Raw genomic sequence first — 22,040 nt, forward strand, 5'->3', positions numbered from 1 at the left:
TGCTTGGGAGATCTCCACTGTTTTCAAGGATTTGTAAGAAACTCCACTTATGGGGAAAAAGCAGTAGCAGACAGTCTGACTCCCCACAAGAGTCTCTGGAAGACATCCAGCTTGCAACAAGCTGCCTTGGCGTGACACAATTTGACATCTGCCCCCTCAAAGGACACTTGCTACAGAAATCCCTAAGCATACTTTAGAATCTGAAGGTCTCATTTGGATACTACCACACTAAGTGCTCTATTGTGCTAATCTGAAGAACTGGAAACAAACAGCAGAACAAACAATGAAGGGAAACAAAATAAAGAAAGCAGCAATAAAATCTCAGGGAAATATAGTGTGGCAGCAGTTACAACGTGCTGACTACACATTTTAAATCGTCTTTCATCAATCTCACCTGCCCTAAGCCAAGCCATCACACAAAAGACCTAAGAAACTTGCAGAGCCACAATTTGGCAGGAAGAGCCACCAATCTTTATTCTTATATATTTTTCATGAGAAATTTTCAGTAGACGTATGGAAACACGAGTTTTGTAGGTCTGTGGATAAGAAAAAAAAATCCTAGCTGATATCATACACAAAATATATTCCACATTGAATTTCTGGAGTTAGAAATGGTGGAGAAAACACACTTTCAGGAGGGAAGACAACCTCAATTTGAACGGTGGAAAGCATCATGCAACTGGAAGCAGAAGTACTGTAACTAGTGGCACTAATGGGATGCCTACAACTCCATTTTCTCTCCCAGTAGATTGACAGCTGTCCATCTGCACACCTTGAAAAACGGCACAGAGATCCTAGATGTATTAAATATATCTGACACAGCATGACCTTTTCAGAAGGCCATATAAATAAGGCAAAACCACTTGAAAAACATGAGATGAATCCTATACAGTAATTAATGGAAACAGTCATGAAAAATTCCTTGTCATTTTTCTTCCCCAATCTCAGGAAAACAGAAAAAAACAATTAGAATGAGGGAGTGATGGCAGTGAAACATTTGGACCTGGCAGTAGAGGAACTTTTCAAAGATCCCTTCCTGACTTTTGACATAGTAGTGCTCAAGATGCAGGGAACAGATCATTAACCCCAAAACATTTTTTGAGGAGATTTTATGACTTCTGAACATAACTAGACTGAGTACAGTAACTTGTCTCCTTTTAGTCTGGGGGAATAACGATATTTACTGTTGCTATAACCATGGTGAAACGAGATTTTCTAAAATACTCTTGCAGGGACACCAATTTAAACTAATGTTCTGGGGTTATCTTCTGTTGCACATCCCAGAACACCAATAGGCCAAAGGCCAAACACAATGCTGAAATTGCTTTCAGCGATAACAGCACTTCTTCCACCTGCCCCAAACAAGCAATAAGAATTCTGGTAATAAAAGATACACTTTTAAAGCCCCCAAATTCTTAACATTTGCATCAAATTTGTTTTTTTAAGGCCAATTCAATTTTTTTTTGTCTGATAGGTTGGATAAAGAAGCCACTCCTTTTCAAAGTTCTTTTCAAGATTTCTCAAGCTTATTGTGTGTGCTGTAGGCATGGACTTGTAGAGAAGAGGCCCTGTTAAGTGCACTCTTTTCCCTCGGGAACCACTATGATTCACTGGCAAAGGCTTTACACCAGTGTCTCCACAATGATCTGTGATTCTTTCCTCTAAAGAGGAAACAGCAGTAAAAACTCTTTTTCAATGAGGGCCAGCAAAATCCTTTTTTTTGGTAAGGTAACAGACAGAGCAGACTCCTCAGGGCAGACCTGGTGTCCTGTTCGTCACCTGTACTTCAGTGGAGTTTGTCCTCTGTGTCAAAACTACATGGAGACGCTGTTGCAAAAACTCAGAATCCAACAATTTTGGAGAAGATCAGCTTGCATTTCCTAACTACTCATCTCTAAGGCACCAGGGAAACTTAATCTGACTCTTTGGAAAAGGACAATAGGGTTCTAAAGTGGGAAGAAAGCCGTTACCAGGTACTGTAGTTCTTGAAGATGTGCTGTGGCTGTGCACATTCACCCTGAAGGTGCTCTGCACTCAAGCACTTTGGAAGACAAAGATGGTGAGAAGTGAAACATGTATGAATAAGATAACATAAGAGCTTTGGTTAGTGGTAATTTTCTTTTCACTTATATTTAAGTGATTAACCATTTGCAAACATCATATTACAGATGAATTCCATAGAGCAACCTACTTTCCCCCCAAATCACAACTGTATAGAGGTGGATCTTGGTGCTCTGTATGCTCTTGTAACAGCTTCATCATTCTGAAAGCCTCTGCAATATATAGTGCCCACCCAGGTGAAGGTGTATGCAAGCTGCTTATGACAATTGGGCAGATGTCAGCAATGGAGGCTTTTCTTAGAGAAACCAACACCACAGAGTGAATTCTGATGGAACATGCTGCTGTCATGGAAGGCAACTTTGCCTTGGCTTTTCAAGTAGGCTATACCGTAACCATCAAAATAAAATATCCATACAAAGTCAGACTAGAAGATCATCTAACCCACCTCTCATCTCTGACAGTGGTCAACAGCACAAGCCTGACAGCCAAGCTAAAAATTGGAAAAGCCCATTGTGATACTTCTCCAGAATAGCCCCTTAAAAGTCTTCGAAACTTCCTGCTTGTTTTTAGTTCTAGTATTTAATATGCCCTAATAAATTACTCTTCCATAGGTTTGTCTACTTTTCTTTTCAAACCACATACACTTTTTTGTATCCATAACATCTTGTGACAAGGAGTTCCATAGGTGAATTACATACTGTGAACAATAACCGCACGCGTGCCCCCTTTTTTCTCCCCTTTGAACCTGGTATCTTTTAGCTTCACTTGATGCTCCTACTTCTTTTAGCAGGCTAGACTGGGAACAATTACTCCCTTTTCACCCTTATGAACCTCCACGCCCACACCTTTTCCAAATAACCACTTTCTGTCTGAAGAGAACTGTGATTGTTTTGTGCTCTTGCTGTAACCACTGTCAAGGACTGTTTGACTGATCTGATTCTATAAAGATAAAATAAGGTCCTCCTGACGTTTGGCGTAAACAATGATGTCTTAGCTCTAGAAACAGGAGGTTCAAAACAGAAGAAAAGGAGGTCAAGTCCCAGGTTTAAGTAAAGCTCAGAAGCTTCTTTTGGAAGAAACTAATGATAGATCCACAGGAATAACATGTCCAAAAAGGTAATATTAAGAAAAGGATCAATCAGGCAGTTACTTACTGCAACCAAAAATATCCAACTATTTAAACACCAGCAAATAACCACCCAGATTCAAACAGTGAGCCCAGGATTATTATGAGCAGCAAATGTAGGACTGACTGAAGAAAAAAGTCCTTGAAAGTTTGATCAAGTAAACCTTAACAAAAATCTCAGGAGCCAGACTACTTTTGTTTCCAGCAAATAATCCAAAATAACAGGAAACGTTGTATTAGTACAAGGTACAGGCCTGAAAGAATGCACGCTGAGGATCCAATCTCATCTATAAGTCAATGATCTCCTTTACAGGTGAAGAAGAGGAATGGTCCAGCACTGCCAGCCATTCAACTCCATGCACATGGAGACTATCCATATTCTGGTATGAAGAAGAGGCACAGCATTGAGATTCTTACCAACAAACAACTACCTTGATACCAAACCTCCTGCCGCAGTGTGGAACCAGTATCAGAGACATGTATGTCCACCTTCCAGGCATCATAATGAGGAATGTTTTCAACAAACCATAAATGTCCACAAGCATATCTAGTCTTGAGAATGGAAATTTCAATGTGTGTCATTGGCGACTAAGTGGTCTATCTAGTGTGACAACACGATCTCCCACTCACGTGGCTTGTGAGACTGTTTAAAAGGCCAAGATGAATCATGTAAAGGTGAATTTAATAATTCATGTATGGAGTACAAGTCAGCTGCTTCTTGAGAGGAGAGAATCGAATATCCCTCCCTTGATTTTTATGTTGTGTTATGCTCAGCACAGAATGCTTGTATGAACTCTGCATTGCTGCAGCCTCTAGGACTCCAATAGACACCTTACTCCTTTCAAAACTAACACGCTTGATTCTCTGTCATTGGAACAGGCTCCTTAACTTAGAAGTGATGCAAACATCACAGAGTAGAAGAGGAAGACCCCTTGGTTACATTATCCAATCTCACCACTGAAGCAGACGTTGAATGATTGTCAGGGCTTTCTATTGGTAATTTTCTTCTCTCACAGTAAACAAAGGCTCTTTCAATGAAACTCGTTGATGAATACAGGGAATTAAATGTCATAAAACCAGACAAACTAATTGCCACTTAAGGAGCATGTGTAGAATTGTACTCCCCTCATATGCAAGTATAAATCCAAAATGGTTTCCTATTCTCCTTTCTTCCCTTGTACTAGAAAACACTTCCTGTAAAATGCCTTCTCTCCAAGATGTGTGGGAAACAGTTCCACGTCTCCCCATTGAATCTCTTAACTGAAGCACTCTCTGAGAGGTTTTTGGAAAGGGACAGACATGGAGTAACAGAGCTGCAAAGAGACAAAATACGTACATACAGTACATAGTATCCACCATGCACAAAGACACACTCGGACTCCAGGCTGAGAAGTACATGGAGATGGAAAAAAGTATGAGGCTAGAATCCTAGGATTTGTTCCTGATTCTGTACTGCACACGCTCTCAAGGTAACAGCATTTGTGCTCAGAACTGGGATCAGCAGGTGCCCAAGGCAAAGGAATACTGCTATTTCCTTTGATGCTCTGGCTGCCCTGACACATCCTGAGGCTGAACAGGAGTTCAAGGTCTAGGTGTTTCACTTGAGGTAAAAGGCCCAGTCTTGATATCCCTGGTGTTTGGTTTATTTTATTTGTTGGAGGCAGAATAAAAATTTTCCAGGGACAAAGGATGCAAGACTTCACTGCTGCTGAAGCTGACAAAATTCATCCCTTTGAAATGAGAGCCTTAGACTGCAATGTGCATTTCTCTGAATATTTCAGAGACAAGATGTCTGATATACTGCTACTAAGTCATGACTGTTACACATGCGGTGTTGGCTACATCTAACAAGCCTTGCAAAGTTCAGAAAACATGCTGGCTATAACCGAGTACAAATCATCCCAAAATGAGTGGGTGGGGGGCTGGCAAAGCTTACAAAACAATTAACCTATGTTCATAACAAGCTAGCAGTAGTTGGTAATTTGCCAGACAAGTAAGAATGCTGTTTCTGCCAAAGATCCTCTGAAGACAATCAGCCTTCTTAGGCTAACCGCGCATTTAGATCTCCATCCTCCAGACCTCTATATAGTTTTCAGTGCTGGCTGTGACAACCTGAATCAAGAAACTAGAGAACAAAACCAGAGATAATGGTTCCACAAGGATGTATATCCTATAGCTACTCGATCCTGCACGTGAAACCCAGAGGAACAAGGATAACTCAGCTTCCCTGGGAGGAAGCAAGGAATGGCATCTATTATTTACTGAAGCTAAACATTATAGGGAAATAGCCCCTCCAACAGTTCAGGAGCAGAGCTGGCGGCTATAGCCAATACCACATGTAGCAGAGTAGGCTGTAAGACAGACCCAAGGTCTTGAAGCCCACAGCTGCTGAGAATGTGCAGAAGTTTGAAGTAACTTCTGCAACTAAATTTTCACTAGTAATGAGCTGACAACTTGATGCACCAGTAGAAACATCTGTCTCAGAGATCCATGGGTGGAATTCAGTGATTACAGATAGAAGGGACATGATTTGAAAGTAACTTCACAAGATTTTACAAATCTCTTGGTCACTATGATACGTGATGGCAGCACAGGCAGCAGATAAATGTTGTGGAGATTCTTGAGGAACACAGCTGAAAAATGCAGAGAAAGTGAACAGAATCATGACTGTCTAGAAAATGAAAGATAAGCCAATGAAGTAAGAAAGAGAACACCTACATCAGCAAACTGCATTTTGGACAAATGAACGCATTCAATGTCTCTGTCATATGCATGACTGGAACAGAAATAGAAAAATGCGTGTTCTGTCCTATGAATTCATGCCTGGAGCAAGTGATAGTGAAACTAATGGGGTATGAACATAATTATTTCATCTTCTTACAATTTATCTGGTCTTGAATGACAGAAAATATGCACAATCCAAGACTGAACATGAACACAATCATTTCAAGAGAAAACACTTTCCCCCTCTGACATTGTTTCTTCTGTCAGACATTTGGGTTGATCATTATCTACTTGCCAACACACGAGAATGATCTCTTAACAATGATTATACAGGCTAGAAATGACAGGGGAGCTGTGGAATAAGAAAACAGATGAAACAGGCTGTTAGAATCCAATCTCTGAGGGCTCTGATAAAAACAATTTTGTCCCTTTGAGAATCACAGTCATACCACTTGCTGTTTGACAAGGCAGAAGTTGCAGAATACTGAATTTTTCTTTAACCTGGCACTAACAAAGAGCCAGAGCTGAAGCTGCTTCCTGTTCATTTTAAGGATGGGTGGATCTTCTCTCCAATACTTTTTCCAGCTGCTGACGTTGTTTTCTAACACAAGCAAATTAATTTTCATAGCATTAGGCAAATTTTAGCTGGAGTGCTTCACCAAGCCACTATTGCAATTGATAGGAGCCACCTGGGCCTTAGGGTTCAAGCTTGGGTCTGAAAACATCAGCCAATTTAAAAAGTTTATGAAGCCTAAACAAACAGAAATCAAAATATAAAAATAAGCCACACAGACAGTGAAACAAAGACAGATTTAAAATCCTACCCAATATAATGACAGAAAATATTTTGGGCATGTGAATTAATAATGAAATTATAACCAAAACAGACAAATGAAATTACTTTATTCAAACCAATCCTTTCTATGGCTCTGTGCCAAAATTCAAGACGGCAACCAACATGGATGTATCCAGTCATATGTTCTAATATTTTTCTCTGCTGATGGTTGCCATGTGATGACAGCAGAGAATCTTGGCTGATACCAGACTAGGACAGACTGAAATGGCTGAGCATATGAGATTTTATGTTCAAACCTGGACCTTAGGAAGAACAATACAGACAGCTGGAGGATCTCTGTCTTATAGAAAGATCTCATGGTTAGTGATCAGGAAGAGGCGAGAGGAAGGGCCTCCAGGATTCAGAAGCAGAAGCTCTCAGAGGGAATAATTCACCTCAGCTTGAAGGTGCATCACCAGCTTCCATGGATGTTCAAGTACTCTCCTCAGTGGGTTGTCCTCTCACCGGGGCCTCCTCCTTGCTCTTTCCAGGTTGTTATGGGAGTGTGGTGGTATGAAGTCACTGCTGCTTTTTCCTTTGCCCCACGTTTGAAGCAACACCCTGGATTCCTCACCTGGTGGTTCGCTGTTTGTCCTTCTCTGTGAGCAGAGGCTGGAAAAAGCACAAAGCAAAGATTTTGAGTAATCACAAGGGACTGTTTTGTGGGAAAAACTGCTGGGCTGCTCTGCAGATCTCAGCTATCACCACACATCTGGACTTCCCTGTCACACAACCTCTCTCTACAGTAACAGATGAGATCACAGATCAGCATGACAAAACCTAACTTAATAAGCTACTGTGTGAAAAAGTACTCTTGGCATTCCTCTTAAGCCCCAGAATACCTTCTCCACTCTTCACCCCTGACTCATCTTTTCACATGCTCCTCCAGTAGCTCTAAAGCCTTCTCCCCTATCAGTATGCTTTGTCTCTTTCTTTGTGTCTTTTACTCATTTGCTTGCATGAGAGTCTACTTCCCCACTCCAAAAGATGTTGAGGACTGTGGTGCAGGAGAGATGGGGGTGAGAAAAGGTTGATCTTCAAAAGAAACAAAATGGGGATAAGGAAAAAAAAAAAATTCCCATTCTTATAGATTTTAATTCTACATACCGCAACATTTTCCTAGCTAGGCATGTTATGGGAAAAGGTCAAAGTCATCTTCACTTCTCTTACTTAAAAATCCTTAAACAGTCCTTTAAAAAGAAAAATCCAAAACACTTAAAAATGCACCAAGTTTATTTTGGACAGTTTGCATTTTACAGCTAATCTAGTAGGTAAGGCTTGTCCTGTGTATTTAGCATATCAGCTTGCTCCTAAATGTAAGTGACATTTGTTGAGAGCTGTTTATTAAAAATATTGCTATATTTAAAAAAAATACACTCTCCTTGAAAGCCCAACATAGAGCCAAACATCGCACAGCACAGAGGATCTGGAAAGACGCTTAGAAAGCAGGATTGCCAGCTATGTCACTGCACAGAAAGTTTGGAACCTGAATTAGGAACCAAACTGTCAACCACGTGTATTAAGATAGGATACCAGTCCAGAAACTTACCCCTTGGCAATATACTGAAACTAAGGAAACAAAGGCACATGAGACAGGCAGCCAACTTCAACCTCATCTTCCTGTTTTGAAGAGACTTTTGAGCCTTCCCTTTCCTACAGAAATGCATGGTACGGTTTGTCTTTTCTTACTAACTGAATTAAAATCACTTTGAGTGAGTTCCTCTTTATGGCTACCTTGAGGAGTAAACAGAGAGGGGCGTTCCTATGTCTACAAGTACATATGTAGGTTCATACCGTTAGTGCAGCTCATGGTCAATTTAATAATTTCATAAACATTAATGTATGTAATTCTATTAAGTTTTATCATCTCAAAGCTAGTGGTGAGCATTCCACCTCCTTCTGCGTTGAACAGGTTGAGGTTCTGGTTGAGCAGGGGGGACAGGAAAAAACCTCATTCCTGACAGCAGCCAGCATTAAGGGTTGATTTTCCCTCATGACAAGAGTAATTGCAGCGTATCACCACATACAACAGAATGAATCTCCTTTATTCTTTGCCTGCCAGGAGGTGTTAAAGTATCTGCCTGTATGTCTGTCCACATGTTTACATATGATTATGTCACCCATGACCGCACATCAAAAACTTTAACACTTTTGTACTTAAAACAGTTACAGTGTGTGACTTTCATTTTATGGATATGATTCTGAGTCACAAGGAAATCACAAGAGTTGTGTCAAGTCATTTATGGGATACCTGCACACTGAATTTCAGTGCTATATAGACTTTCCCAGCACTGACTTACACAGCTTTGGTCAGACATCAGCACCTAATCTATTCTGCTTCCAAACTGCAGGAATGAGTCAGAGAAGAGCACTAGGCGAGGTGACAGTGCTGGGTGAGTGAGGGAGCCACACTAACATTTTCTAAGAGCTAGTTTGGGCTGTTTCATCATACCCACAGCAAGCTTGTGGCAGAATTAAGAATCATGTCGAAGCATCCTGAACTTAGTGCTGAAAACAGGAACTTCCTTTCTCCCTGGAAAGCTCTGATAATCCTAGAAATTCAGATTTTTTTATCCCAGAGTAGAGGGAATTTCTAATCCTAGAGTGACGCCCAGCATTCTCTTGATAATATATAGTGCAACTAAGAAAGGCAATAAATAAATGGGGTTTATTTATATCCATGGGTAACTGACACTAGCAAGCCAGGACAGCTGACAACAGAAGGCGAGCCTTCCCTCCCCCATCTTTTGGGCACGATTTCAAGTTGGCTTGCTGGACTGGGCAGGCAAGGGAAAGCAGCAGTCCCAAGTCATGAAGATTTAATTAGAGGGGGTAGGGGTGCGTGACACAATCAGCACACACAATTGCATTTGAATGGTCTCCCTGCACGAATAGAGCAACCTCACTAACAAGTGGAGAAATAGCAGTGGAAGCCAACATGAGCCATCCCGCTTCCCATGTTAGAGAAGACACGGGGAGGGCTCCTCTCCCTAACTGCTAATGCCCTTCTGTACTTGACCGCCTTCTTTCTGATTTCTCTTATTCAGCTCCCTACTCCCCAGTTTGTTGTGGCTCTCTCTTCTCTGGCTCTTCCCCACACTTCATTTCATAACTTCTGACACTCCTTTTACCCTATTCACACACATTTTTGGCTTCTATTTTTAGTCTCAATAAAATAATGCCAGATTAAAACAAAATCCAATTTGGATAGGCAGAGTCATCCTCTCTATAGGTCGCTTAATGCCAAAGGGCCAGATGTGAGACAGAAGTAGCCAAGATATTATATAAACTCTCCCCAGTCTTCGCACACCTGATCTTGAAGGACATTTCCAACACCACAAGGAAATACAGGCAGCTCGCCATCATCTAACTACCGAGAACAAGCAACCCTCAGCCTCCAGGCAGGCAAAAATGCCAACTGCCTGAAGTCATTACTTATCCTGCTTTGGAGTTTTCTTTGAGTCTGTCAGAAGTGAAGGCTCCTAGAATTCAAGCTGGGTTCGAGTTCTTAAACAGCGAAGCTGATTTCTAGAGACTGCCCTTTCATTTTTCTCCTGCTTTCCCAGTGGTCCTGAGAATTGAAATGTCCTTTCAGTGGCATGAGACCAGTAGTAACAGGAAAAAGCTCCTTCTTTTCATAAAAGAAAGGCAGAAGGTTGACTGAAGGTGTGAGAGACAGGCTGCTCTCACAAGTTAAGGAACAGATGTTATTTCTGATCATTAAAAGTGAACAGTTCTAGCTGAGACCTAGACTTGGACATCACCTTCTTAACATCATCTGAGAAGGGCCTGGAATGCTGCTTTCAGCAGAGGTTTACATTCTGCTGGGATTTAATGAAACTTATTCACCATCTTCTGATAACTGCATATACTCGAACACAGTCATGCCCTGTTGATAATTTATATCTATTATAAAGGTACTGGTTAGACATACCAATATTTGCTCATTGCCAGTCATAAGGTTCCCTGCTCCTTCAAAGAGTACCAAGGAACGGGGTAAGGAGAAGGTCTTTCTTTACCTTCTGGTCCCTCTGCTACTACAGGCTTGTCTGTCATAATCTGACCCAGGACAGATGCAACAACTGTAGCAGGGAGAGAAATTATCTTTTCCCCCTTCCTGTTTGCCCTCTTTATGAATCTGCAAGTCAGCAGGGGGGAGAGAGAGATGCATGTTTTTGTCATGTGTGAAAGAACAATGGTTTTATGAAGATAATTCTAAGAACAAATGTGAAACCAAATATCCTCCATTTTAACTGATTCTTTGCCCTCTGAAAAAGGGAGGCACAATAGTAGCATTCACCTCAAGCTCCTGATTTCCAAAATATGATAAAACAGGCTGGTTCCATTTCTCAATAACCCTTTCTCTTCATGGAGATGGCACTATGAAGAGAGAGATGCTGACTGAATGTTATTACTGCTGTTGACAAAGGCCTTATGCAGGGTGAGAGGCTGCACTGGAAAAATTTGATGCAAGCTGTTGGATATCACACTGCTATTCCCTTCCAGTGGCCCATCCAGACCTTCTCAGCCAGACAGGTGGTCCTGGAAGGATTTATGAGGAAAAGCTCATCATTACTCCATTCCTGGACTAGGATAAGTAATGAGATGACATCAAAAGCTGCTCTCTTATGTCATAAGATATCTTGCACCTACGTAGCCAACGTAGTCTGAGGTAGAGGTTACTTGAGGTGCCCATTTGAAGGTCACCTTTCAAAGTCAAGACCACTTGTGCAGTCAGTCACAGCAACAAGAGAGAATCAGGAGGGTGGCAAATGAAGACTGGAATTAACAGGATTAGGGTGAGGGAGGAGGCGTACCAGCAATGTGCTGTGCAGAAACCTGAGTGATTTCTTTTCCCAGCTGCTCCTGATGAAGGATTTGGACAGTGTGGTGAGACCAGCTGAAATCATAGCCAAGGTTCCTCTTGGGAATGTGGTAACAACATAAAAATAAATACATTAGTGTTCAACAATCGACTGCCTTCCGAGGCTGCAGGGAAGCCTGGCAGAAGCTGAGGAAGCCTGGACAAGGCTGGGCAGCTGGGAATTCCACCCTCTGCAGCAAATGGCTGGGACTCTGACACAGGCCGTGCACGGTGGCAACAGTACATATCCTATCCCACCCCTACCCTTTGCACACCAAGAGAGTTGAGAGACACTGGCTGACAAAAGAATCTCCAAATCCCAGGCATTTTCTTTGTTTAGATCTGGCAAACAATACAAAGTGGTTGTATGCCTCTTGTTTAACTACCTGTTAATTGCCCCCCCCCCCTTTTTTTTTCTTTTTTCCTTTTGCTGGTCCAGGATAATTTTGAAGCTTGTACTTTTGCATACCTGCTAAAAGAATCTCGGTTTTTCTTTTTTTAAGCTTGTATAAAGAGGCTGCATTTCAGGAATACTGATAATTCAAACAGAGGGTAGACAACAGCCAGTCACAGCTTAGCACATCCAACATTAATTTCAGGTCTCAGAACAAGACACACATGACGTTCTTATAAAGGTACATTCAATAATGTTGGATATACTTTAGAAATACACGGTCTACCTGTAGATTTCCTGTAAAATGAAAAAAATCTGGAGCATGGTAGATACAGAGAAGGGTAAGAGCAAAAGTGCTCCTTACTATCACTAGTTTGCAAGCAGGCCACATTCATTGCTCTGTACCGGACCACACTGCTTGCACATTCATCTTATTTGGATGGCATTCAGACACTGCTCTCCACCTTAGCCTAAAGAAGGAAATCACTAGAAAACTAAGAACAGCAGCCTGCCTTCTGCACGAATTAGATCCAAAGCAGTTTATTAATCCCCATATTCTTCAGCTAGTCTCTTGGCAGTTCAGGATACAGTTTTAAGCCCTTACAGATGATGATGCACTTTATTTCAAGGGGTTGCATACCTCCAGGACTTGGCATTCATGCAGATAGTGGGGGCAGGTCAATGTCTAAAGTAAACAGACAACTGTACAGCATCCTTCAACTAAGCTCAGATACAGACCTGGGAATCACAGGGAATAAAACCAAGTCTATACCATCTAGCTCAAGAAGTTTCCTCCCTAACTTCCACCAAACCAGGTGGACATCTGAGACTTTGTTTGAATTAGCAGTCTTCACTGCTGTCAAACTCAGACGGCATATTACTAACTTTTACCTCCCCTAATCAGTAACTCTAATGATTTTTTTCTTCTCCCAGCACACATAGTGGAAAAGCCATGTGGACACTGGTATAGAAACATTAGCACAATAAAACTGCATCACTGTTAATCAGTCTGAGTATGAAAGGGTGAAAGTCCTCTCAAGTCTGGAGCCAGGCAGTAGTCTTGTCCAGTTTTAATCATGATTCGTATTTGTTTGTAATTATATAGGTTATTAGCTCATTATATTTTTGCCATAGCACAACAGAACCACAGAGGCATTCTGTCTTCTGAAGCTTTTAAAATAAAAATTTCACGAACTCTGAAGGAGTTGGCAGCAAACAAAAGAAAGAAGCACAAAGACAAAAGACAGATTTCACTCATAGTCGCTGTTACTGTTACAAACCAAACCAAACCAAATCAAATCAGCTCAGGTCATCACCTGTGCATCCACTCCACAACTGCACTGAGAGACTGCCTGGGACAATGTTGTTGTATTTTCATGAAGTGCCCTTCATACTCTATTCTTCTTAAAACCTGCTTTGTGGTAGTGTTTTCAAAAAGGAAGAATAATAATTATAATAAATTTCTAACTATGAGGTCTTCTACATAGCTACAGAACTTCCCTGACGTTTCTTGCCAGTGGTTCAAAAGCAAAATTCTAGTGGCAAAATGACATCTTTTTTACCTAGAACTTCATTTTTTTTGGAGAAAAAGAATTCATGCATTATTCACTTAATGTCACTAGAGAGGAATAGAAAATAAAACAGCAAAATATGGCAAAATGTCTCCATATACCTTATATTGTTAATATATACAATTTAAAAAAAAAAATAGACAAATCTGTAGGTTCCTTCCTTCATCATCTGAACTTGCCATATTAAACACGGCCTCATAAAGACAACCTGGAACTGAACAACCCACCATTTTACTTAGATTAGCTGCAAGCTATATTCTGAAGAAGACCTGGAAAAGGGAATTGATTTCTTAGTTCACAATCACCCTCTTTCGCTAATACTAACTGAATAGTTAAATTCCAAGAAGCACGAATCAGTGTAATGCTGAGGGACCTCCAAAGTAACACAGAATAAAAAAAGCAACGTGATGATGGCTGTATTTTCAGAATAACTGACAACCCACTAGCGGCTGGGTGTTCAATTTCAGTGAAAAATCAGGTCAGAAACATTTTGAACGTTCCCCAGAGGTAGCAATTCTCAGTATTTCTTTAATAGAATGTATCACGTTAAACTTCCATGAACTTTGATAGGAAACTGTCTGTTCAGACACTACAAATAACCCCCAAATGATAGCTTGCAGATTTAGCTTCCTGTCTGTAGATACTCATGAGAATCTCTGCCTTCTCTCTCATTGCACCAGGGGCACACAGCTCACACAGCTTCTGCCTTTCCATGAAATGAGGATGAGGCCATAGGGATGAGAGGCCGCCACGCTTTCATTGTAGTGGTGGCCTGTTTTACAATCTTGAGCTGCTTTGTAGAAAATCTGACTTTCATTCTCCCTTTTACTTCATCTCAAGAGCTTGATTTCACTACACAATATTATCTAGAACTGCTATTCTTCTACAGTTTAAGTACAAACTACCAGTGAACGGTTTTCTGGATAATCTGGTTAAAAGTTTCCAAACTGCCTGACTCTCACTTCCTTTGAGTATCCTCCTTACTTTCAGTTAGATCATTTGTGAGACCTTCATGCTGCTTCCCTGCAGAGCCCCATAGCTATCCTCACATAGGCTGTTAGAGGAGAAGGCCTATTCAAACTTCTAATTTTTAACATTTGTGTGCATGTTTATACAGAGGTTCTGCCTGGTTCCTCTTTCATCTCTGCAACTTTTCACAGCCTTCTATCTTTAAACGCTTGCCGTTTATTCTGTAATCTGCTTTATGACTTGTGTCTCCAACCCCTCTAGTTGGTATCTAGGATACTAAATACATGTGAAACAGTAACCCCAAATAAGCTGCTGATGAGGGAAATCAGGGCCCGAGCGTATGCAATCAATGGAGAGAGTGAAGAAGAAAAACAGCTGTTCCTGCAGGAAGGACCAGAGTAGTTTCTGAGACACACAGACTGGGCACAGCAGCCTCTGACGCATACCAGTGGCTTGGTGCAAAGCTGAAGAAAATATCATTCCCCAGTTTCCAAGAACAAACATTTTGCTCTAGTTAGTTCAATCACCACGATATTTAGCGCTGTTCTTGGAGCTATATACCTCTTCTGGCGACAAGGAAGCTGTGAGCAACCCACCCGCCAGGGTTCTGCTAGCCTTCCCTGAGCCAAACAAGGGTTCTAAGCTCTCATGCTCTTCACTAAATGGCAGAGTAAACCCTTTGTTTCAGCCTCCGAGAGGGTAAGTTCAGCACAGTCCCACCAGCCTAGTCCTGCAGAAGGAAACAGGAGCTGAAGTTCTCAGTTCTCACTGGATTACAAGTATTTCCAGAGAGGGTGACTACCCTGAACTTTGTAGTGGTTATCTAGCCTATATTATTCCTGCAGCCCTGTCAGTTGCCTTCCATCATTAATATTATCAACAATCCTCACACGTGCTCGCCTAAGTACTCACAGAAACAGGGGAGGATAGAAAAACGCTACCTACAAACCACAGACACACGTAACAACGACAGCACCCAGAGGAGATGGACAGAATCTCTTGCAGAGGTTAAAATTACAGGGTGGCAATCATGACAGTGATCTTAAAACTGTGACAAAGGCAGCAGAATTCAGCACACAAACACTTTCACGTAAGTCCACCAGCAAACCAGTTTGGTAAACATATTGAGAGAGAAATTTTTACATTTAGTTGTAAATTTCTGTGTGACCTTGCCTTATATGATGTATAAAAACTCAACTTGAACTACACAGTAGACCAGACCTTTTGCCTCAACTATATATATACTACAGTGTTGACATCATTTTATCTATTTTGATAATCCCATTATATTCCATTCCTACACTGTCACGTTCCAATGTGCTGTAGGGTCTTTTTTATTAACTATGGCTATTCAGCCAATAAAATTTCTGGTAAGATAACTGGAGTTTTTGGCAGGTGGTAAAGCGTGGGAGGCAGTTTGGAACTGTATGATAAGTGCATTAGCTGAATGTTTGTGCTAGAGAATCAGCAATAAAATCACTGACACTAATAATGGAAATGTCATCTTTACGTTTCATAGCTAAATATCCAAGAGATGGATTAGATAGCTCACCCCTAAGCAAACTTTTCTTTTAGCCTGTGAAAACATGGAGATCACTGTATTAGTGATACTCGAGTCATGTTTTCAGGGTTTTCACAGCAAAACAAAAGGTGACTAACATCTTTTTTAAAAGCATTCTAGACTGTAATTTGCCAGTATATTCCATTACAGCACCATCACAAATTATTGTGAGCCATGGGTAAAATGGGTTCATCAAGAGTACACAACCTTCTAATAGGTTTGCATCAATGAAAAATGGATTGGGTCCTCATTCACTAAGAATTCAACAGCAGATAAACCTGTTTTAATTAATTAGCCACTAGGGAATGATGAAGATTTGATTCTGTAAGTCTCAGTGATTTTCCTTTGGGAACTTTCACCTCTCCCAATTGACTTCACTCTGCAGCTGATTCACAAGTCTCAACTAAGTCTTTCTGAACTAAGGGGCTTTTCTGCAAGACCGAAGAAAAATGTAAAGAATGTCCTGGCCCTTTATTACAGGCCAAGCTTAAACAACAGAGCATCTTTGAGCCAAAGCCTAAAGCAAAGGGGAGCCATTTTAGCCAAGTTTTTTTTCCCAGCCACATTTTTAGGGATCTTCCTCTTCCAACTTTGTGAAACTGAGCCTTTGCTCCCTTCTGTTTAGTCTTTTTAATCCCAGGAGGAATAAATTCCCTGCACAGCTGAACCCAGACTGTTACCTAGGAACCACTACATGCAGGGTAGGCAGCTGTGTTTCTTCTTCTTGCTGAGAAAGTTTTTTTTCCTGCCAGTTCTTGAGAAAGATGAAAGCATCTCGGCATGCCCACCCCCACTTTCCTGGTCTTCAGAACTGGCACTTACCTGTGGAATTTGTCCCTGGCTCACAGGATGCAGCACTGTGAAGGCTGTTCCGGAATCCCTTCAGTTGCCTTTCAGTGGAGGTCACCATAACAGGTGAAAGCATTAAATTAGACAGAAAAGAAGGGATACAGCAATGAAGAACAGAAGTCTCAAACAAAAAATTGAAATTCTCCTTGTTTGCATAATCTCACTGGGATTGTAGCTATGAAGCTGAGCATGACCATGGTACAAAAAGGGCAGTGACAGCAACCGACTCCAAAAAGGCAGACGAAGACAGATGAACACTCAAGCCACCAGCAAAATTTTGGCATGCCTAAAATGCTTAATTGTCCCACATGCCTTGGAAACTGATTCTGGAGGATAAAGGAGATAGCAAGCGGTATTGGACCACTAAAACACAGCTCAACTAGTAGCACTGTGGTAACTTTATTCCAGTGACTTGAAGTAAAATGATTAAGCGACCCTCTTAGAACAAAAATGCATATGCTGGCAAAAAATTGGTACATTCAAAAGTTAAGTCCTTGCATCTTGTCTCAGCAGAGACAGCTCATTTAGGCAAGATCTCTCACTTGTCTTGGAAACCAGCACCACAGAATGCGTTTAATCTCCAGTAGTCCAGTGCCAGTCCTCAAACACATACTTTATGCAAACCCTCTTGCATTTATCTCAGCATTTGAGTTGCAGCAAAACTATATTCTGTGGAGTACAACTGCACTTCCTTTAACTGTTATTTGCTGAGACCATATCCTCCTACACAAAGAAAATAGGTCTACTCACAAGACGAGGTCAAGCTATAAAGTCTCAATGATCTATTCTGCCCTTAAATACAATTGATTCATCTATTCCTGATTTGTCCTCTCTTCCTCTGTCTCTCCTTGCCTTTTTGCTGACCCACCCAACTCTATTCTGATCATGCCAGACTTCTGGGTGTACACTCGTGTCCCTCTGCCAGCTCTGCAGTGTTACAGTTACTGGTGGCTCTTGCCCGAAGAGCACCATAATCTCCAAGCCCCATGTGATGCCCTGATGACTAACAGACCCAGGCACACGTGCAGTTTTTATAGTTTTGTCTGAAACCTTCTGCTTTCAGATTTCAAAGTCAGCAAGTTGCCAGTAATCCAGGTGCTCCTGGCAGCTAAAAGGCCAGTGAGGGATTCCTGTACTTTATCTCAGTTGTATTTTAGCGAAATAAATTAGAGTCCATACAGGAAGGGAGAGGGATGTAGATACAACATTTGCAGAACAGAACCCCTTAGTTCAGTCAGCCATAATTTGAAATGCTATTGTCAAATGAAGTGCTTGTTTCTATATTTATTGCCTCTTGGAGAGAGTTTTGGATCTGTATTTATGGTTTCTTTTGCTGCTGATATTGCATAGTCCTTCTGGGAGCTGAGAATCCAGATGGATCTTTATGCTTCTTACACAGAGACTCCATGCTCATAATTAGCTTGTCCACTTTGTTAAGGCAGCACAACTGCTAGCCAAATTCAGATCCCCCTTCTGTAGGTAGAATGCAAGACTAGTGCTTGAAAATGTCACCAAGAATGCCAGCAAGTACAACAACAAAAAAAACCCCAAAACAGTCACACTTCTACCTTAAAGTGTGGTTTATGTTTAGAGAATCTCTTTCTCTCTACAGACTTGCCCTTTTTCTTTTCTGGTTACCCACAGCCCACAGTGTACCTTGACTCTTGCAGTTTCAACTGTCACCTCCATACAGCTTATTCTCAGACCTGCTTCTGGGTCACTGATCTTCCACCACACTATGCTCACCCCTCAAGTTCTCTCTGCTGTCCTGATGGAAACTCCAGTGCCAGAACATACTCACTGCTTAAATTGAGTTAATCCCTTCCCACTTTCTTCCCCCTTGGGTTGGCTGAAACCCTACTGCCTTTCTCAGTTGCCTGCTTTTAATGTCTGTGTTGTTTTTTCTACCATTTCTCCAATGCAATCCATTGTTGTGTTCTCTATTTCTTCCTCTTCTTCAGTACTGACAAAAACACTGTCCCTACTGTTGGCACCGTGTAAATATCCATCATTGTCCTTTTCTATCTCTTACACAGCTAACCCCTCCTTGAAACTGATACTGACTTCCTTCATTGAGGCAGTAAACCAGCCCCATGCTGCCCAGCCTGGGAATGCAAATTTGGAGGATGCTCTTGTTCCACAGGTGACAAAAAATTACTTTCCTAAGTTTTGAACACCTTTGTTTTGACAACTTATTCCTGGGATGCTATGAACGCATCTAATGGTCCAGGGGGACAAAACTGACACTAACAAATTCACATCACAAAAGGCCCAGGTTTGACAAGAGGACAGCAACAGATGTGAAGACCCAGAGCCAGGGAGGCTTGTTCCTCTTTGTTGCTCTTGGACAGGGTATCTCTGTGTGCATATCTGTGTGTATGATCTGAGGCTAGCCAAGGGCTAAGAGCTACAGGCCTAGAGAGCCCAGCTGTGTCAGGGTGTTAAATCAAGGCATGTCTCTCAGATGCACTGCTTTCGCTGCCAAAAATGTCTAAGGGTCAGGCAGCCTAACTAACCCAGATGCTCAGGAGCTACAAAAACAAGCGTGCCGCAGCACAGCAATAGCAAAAAAGCAAAAGGGATTCAAGTAACAGCTACATGCTTGCTCTCCTGCCGCCTGTCCTCTCTTCAGTGGGCACTCCATTTGTATGTGTGATGTACCTCGCTCGCTTGAGACACTTCACACATGCCTATGAATAAGCACACATGAGTAAGACAGGATACAAACCAGAACCATAGCGTTTTACAGGGCTCGCTCTGTGGCCATCATTCTACTTTTGGTACATTTGCCAGGCTTGGCCAGCCTGCCCCAGAACAGCTGGCTACTGCCGTATCCAAGTGCAGTCAGGACTCCACCCTGCCATGGGATGGATTTCCTGAACCCTGGAGAAACACACCACCTCTACCCTATTTCTGTACTGGTTACAATAGAGCAGAACTTTGGCTCTTCTGTTGCTGGCACCATGCAAAACAAATAACACAAAAGAAGAAACAAGGTAGAAAGATTTTGTGCTGGGATGTTGGGATTTGAAGGGGGTATTTGTTTTGAAAGGCTTCCTGAATAGAGTTGTTGAGAATGACACAGAGAAGTTCAGTACAAGAAATCATGCCATGTTGATCAACATCCCCAATAGTTTGTGATGTTCCAGTCTATTGCTGATAAACCTGGTGATCTTCTTGGGCTCTCTCTCTCCCTGATAACATCTTGAACTATATGCTCCCTTTCTCTACCTGGCATTTCCTCTCTTTATATACAGTGGTCTGACATTGACAGCTGGATTTTTCTGGGATCTTTTCTTTGACCGACAGTTCTGTTCACAGGCTGTTCAAGGCCTTGTTCTACTTGATGCTGTCACAGTTAGCAGATTTCTGAAAAGTTACTATAGTAATGATAGCACAGAATTTTGTATTTATTGTGACTTAATCATTGCTAAAAGGAGAAAGACTTTCTGTCTACCACCTGTATCAGTTCATTCTTGATTCTGACAGTTGAGCTAATATATTTTTCTACTTTGCATGCTGTCATCTGTAATGTGAAGATCCAATTCAACAAATGCTGCTTCCATGGACATCTGCTTCATTCCACGGCTTATGAATACTGTATCTGTGATCACCATCTTAAAACATTGCTCTCTGCTATCAGTGGGTCTCTCATGGTTCACAGACCTGCCAGTAGTAGTGGCAGGACCCAGTCTCACTCTCGGAAAGAAAGAAGAGCTTGTTGTGTTAGCTGTGCAAAAACTATCTTTCTACTTGCAATATGAGCATGTTTAATCAAAACTATGGAGCACCATGAGAACATTTTATGAGGCTACATTCAGCATAACGCTACACATTAAACCATTTCTACCAGTTAGTTTTCTTCCATACCTTAATATGGGTCCTGATTTTCCACGCTGTTAGCTTGAGCAAGGAGTCTGCTTTGGACACAATTCATTATAAAGTCAACCTACCACCTTTTACAAGTTGAGAGACTGAGAAAACGAGAGAGGCCAAGAACTGAAGAGACAAGACAGAGTTTTCTGGCTGTTCTATTACTTTTCTTCTTTATGTTTTAATCAGGGAAGTGTCCAATTTACTAGACTGAATTGAATTAGTCAGTAATGTTCATCTTTAGCACCTCATTCTGTTTGTAGTTGAGTTTTCTACAACTTATTTTCTTCCTCTTCTGGAAGCCACGTGTGCTGCCGGGGAGAGAATTGATAATGCATGCAAGGAAGAGATAGGTCAAAGAGACAAAGTTGATTTTAGTTTGTCTTCACAGTCCAGTCTCTGGAGAAATTCTACAAACAACTTTAAAAAGATGATCTCTATTAAGATGTTAAACAAAAGCCAGGTGGTGCAAGAGCAGACAGAGAAATAAGGTCTGAGTTACTGAAATATATGAAAAAAAAGGAGACACGAGAGCTTTAACAACAGAATGGGATCAGTTTCAGTGAGTCTTGTGGAGATAATATATAGCACTGAGATCTTCTCTGAGGAAAGAGATCAGGAAAACAGCCAACAAGTATTAGGGGGTGAGAGTGGGGAGCAAATTCAAAATGACCCGACAGAGAAATGAAGCAGCCAAAAAGCCAAAATTAGATTAGATGCTATGGAGAGGGATATTTGTGATATCATAACCTAAGGATATGGTAGTCCCACACTGGAAAAGTACAGTTCTGGGTGCCACAATGCAAGTACTGACAAACTGAAGAAAACACAGTAAATTCAAGACAATTAAGGACTTGGCAGGTGGAACTACTATCTTAAGTTAACAAAACCTCAACAAGTCTAAGCAACATTAGGAAACTCCAAGCATCAGAAGGATATTCAAAAGCTGGAAAATATTTGCAAGGGAAAGTGTTTAGGGTAGTTCAGAAAAGAGGAACAAGGTACAACAGGATGAAACAAAGGAAAAATTCAGATTGCACACCAGGAGAAGCTTTTTGATAATAAGGTTGTTTAGATTCTTAAATAATCTTCTATAGCATATGGTGGGGTTTCTGCCACTGGAGTTTTTGAAAGCAGACTACACACAGTGTCCAGGAATACTTTGTACAGAATAACCAAGGACTGTAAAGAGCAGGCTGGAGTATGCAAGACA

The 22,040-nt window shown here is 41.4% G+C and overlaps 1 protein-coding gene across 3 annotated transcripts in view; it reads right to left on the reverse strand.

The window, feature by feature from the left end:
- Positions 1-448: 448 nt before the first annotated feature.
- TTLL5 (tubulin tyrosine ligase like 5) overlaps positions 449-22,040 on the reverse strand; it is a 129,790-nt gene continuing 108,198 nt past the window's right edge. For 2 of the 3 annotated variants that reach the window (XM_014941807.1, XM_014941809.1), the window contains 2 exons: positions 16,928-16,995; positions 449-7,358 (listed from right to left, as the gene is read on the reverse strand). In XM_014941807.1, the coding sequence (XP_014797293.1) occupies positions 7,192-7,358; positions 16,928-16,995 (235 nt within the window). In that variant the 3' untranslated portion in view covers positions 449-7,191. The remainder of the gene's footprint in view (positions 7,359-16,927; positions 16,996-22,040) is intronic. The other variant, XM_014941808.1, reaches the window with a different exon arrangement.

Source organism: Calidris pugnax, unplaced genomic scaffold (assembly GCF_001431845.1).
Source record: "Calidris pugnax isolate Ruff unplaced genomic scaffold, ASM143184v1 scaffold56, whole genome shotgun sequence".
In the NCBI taxonomy this organism is placed as follows: Eukaryota; Metazoa; Chordata; class Aves; order Charadriiformes; family Scolopacidae; genus Calidris; species Calidris pugnax.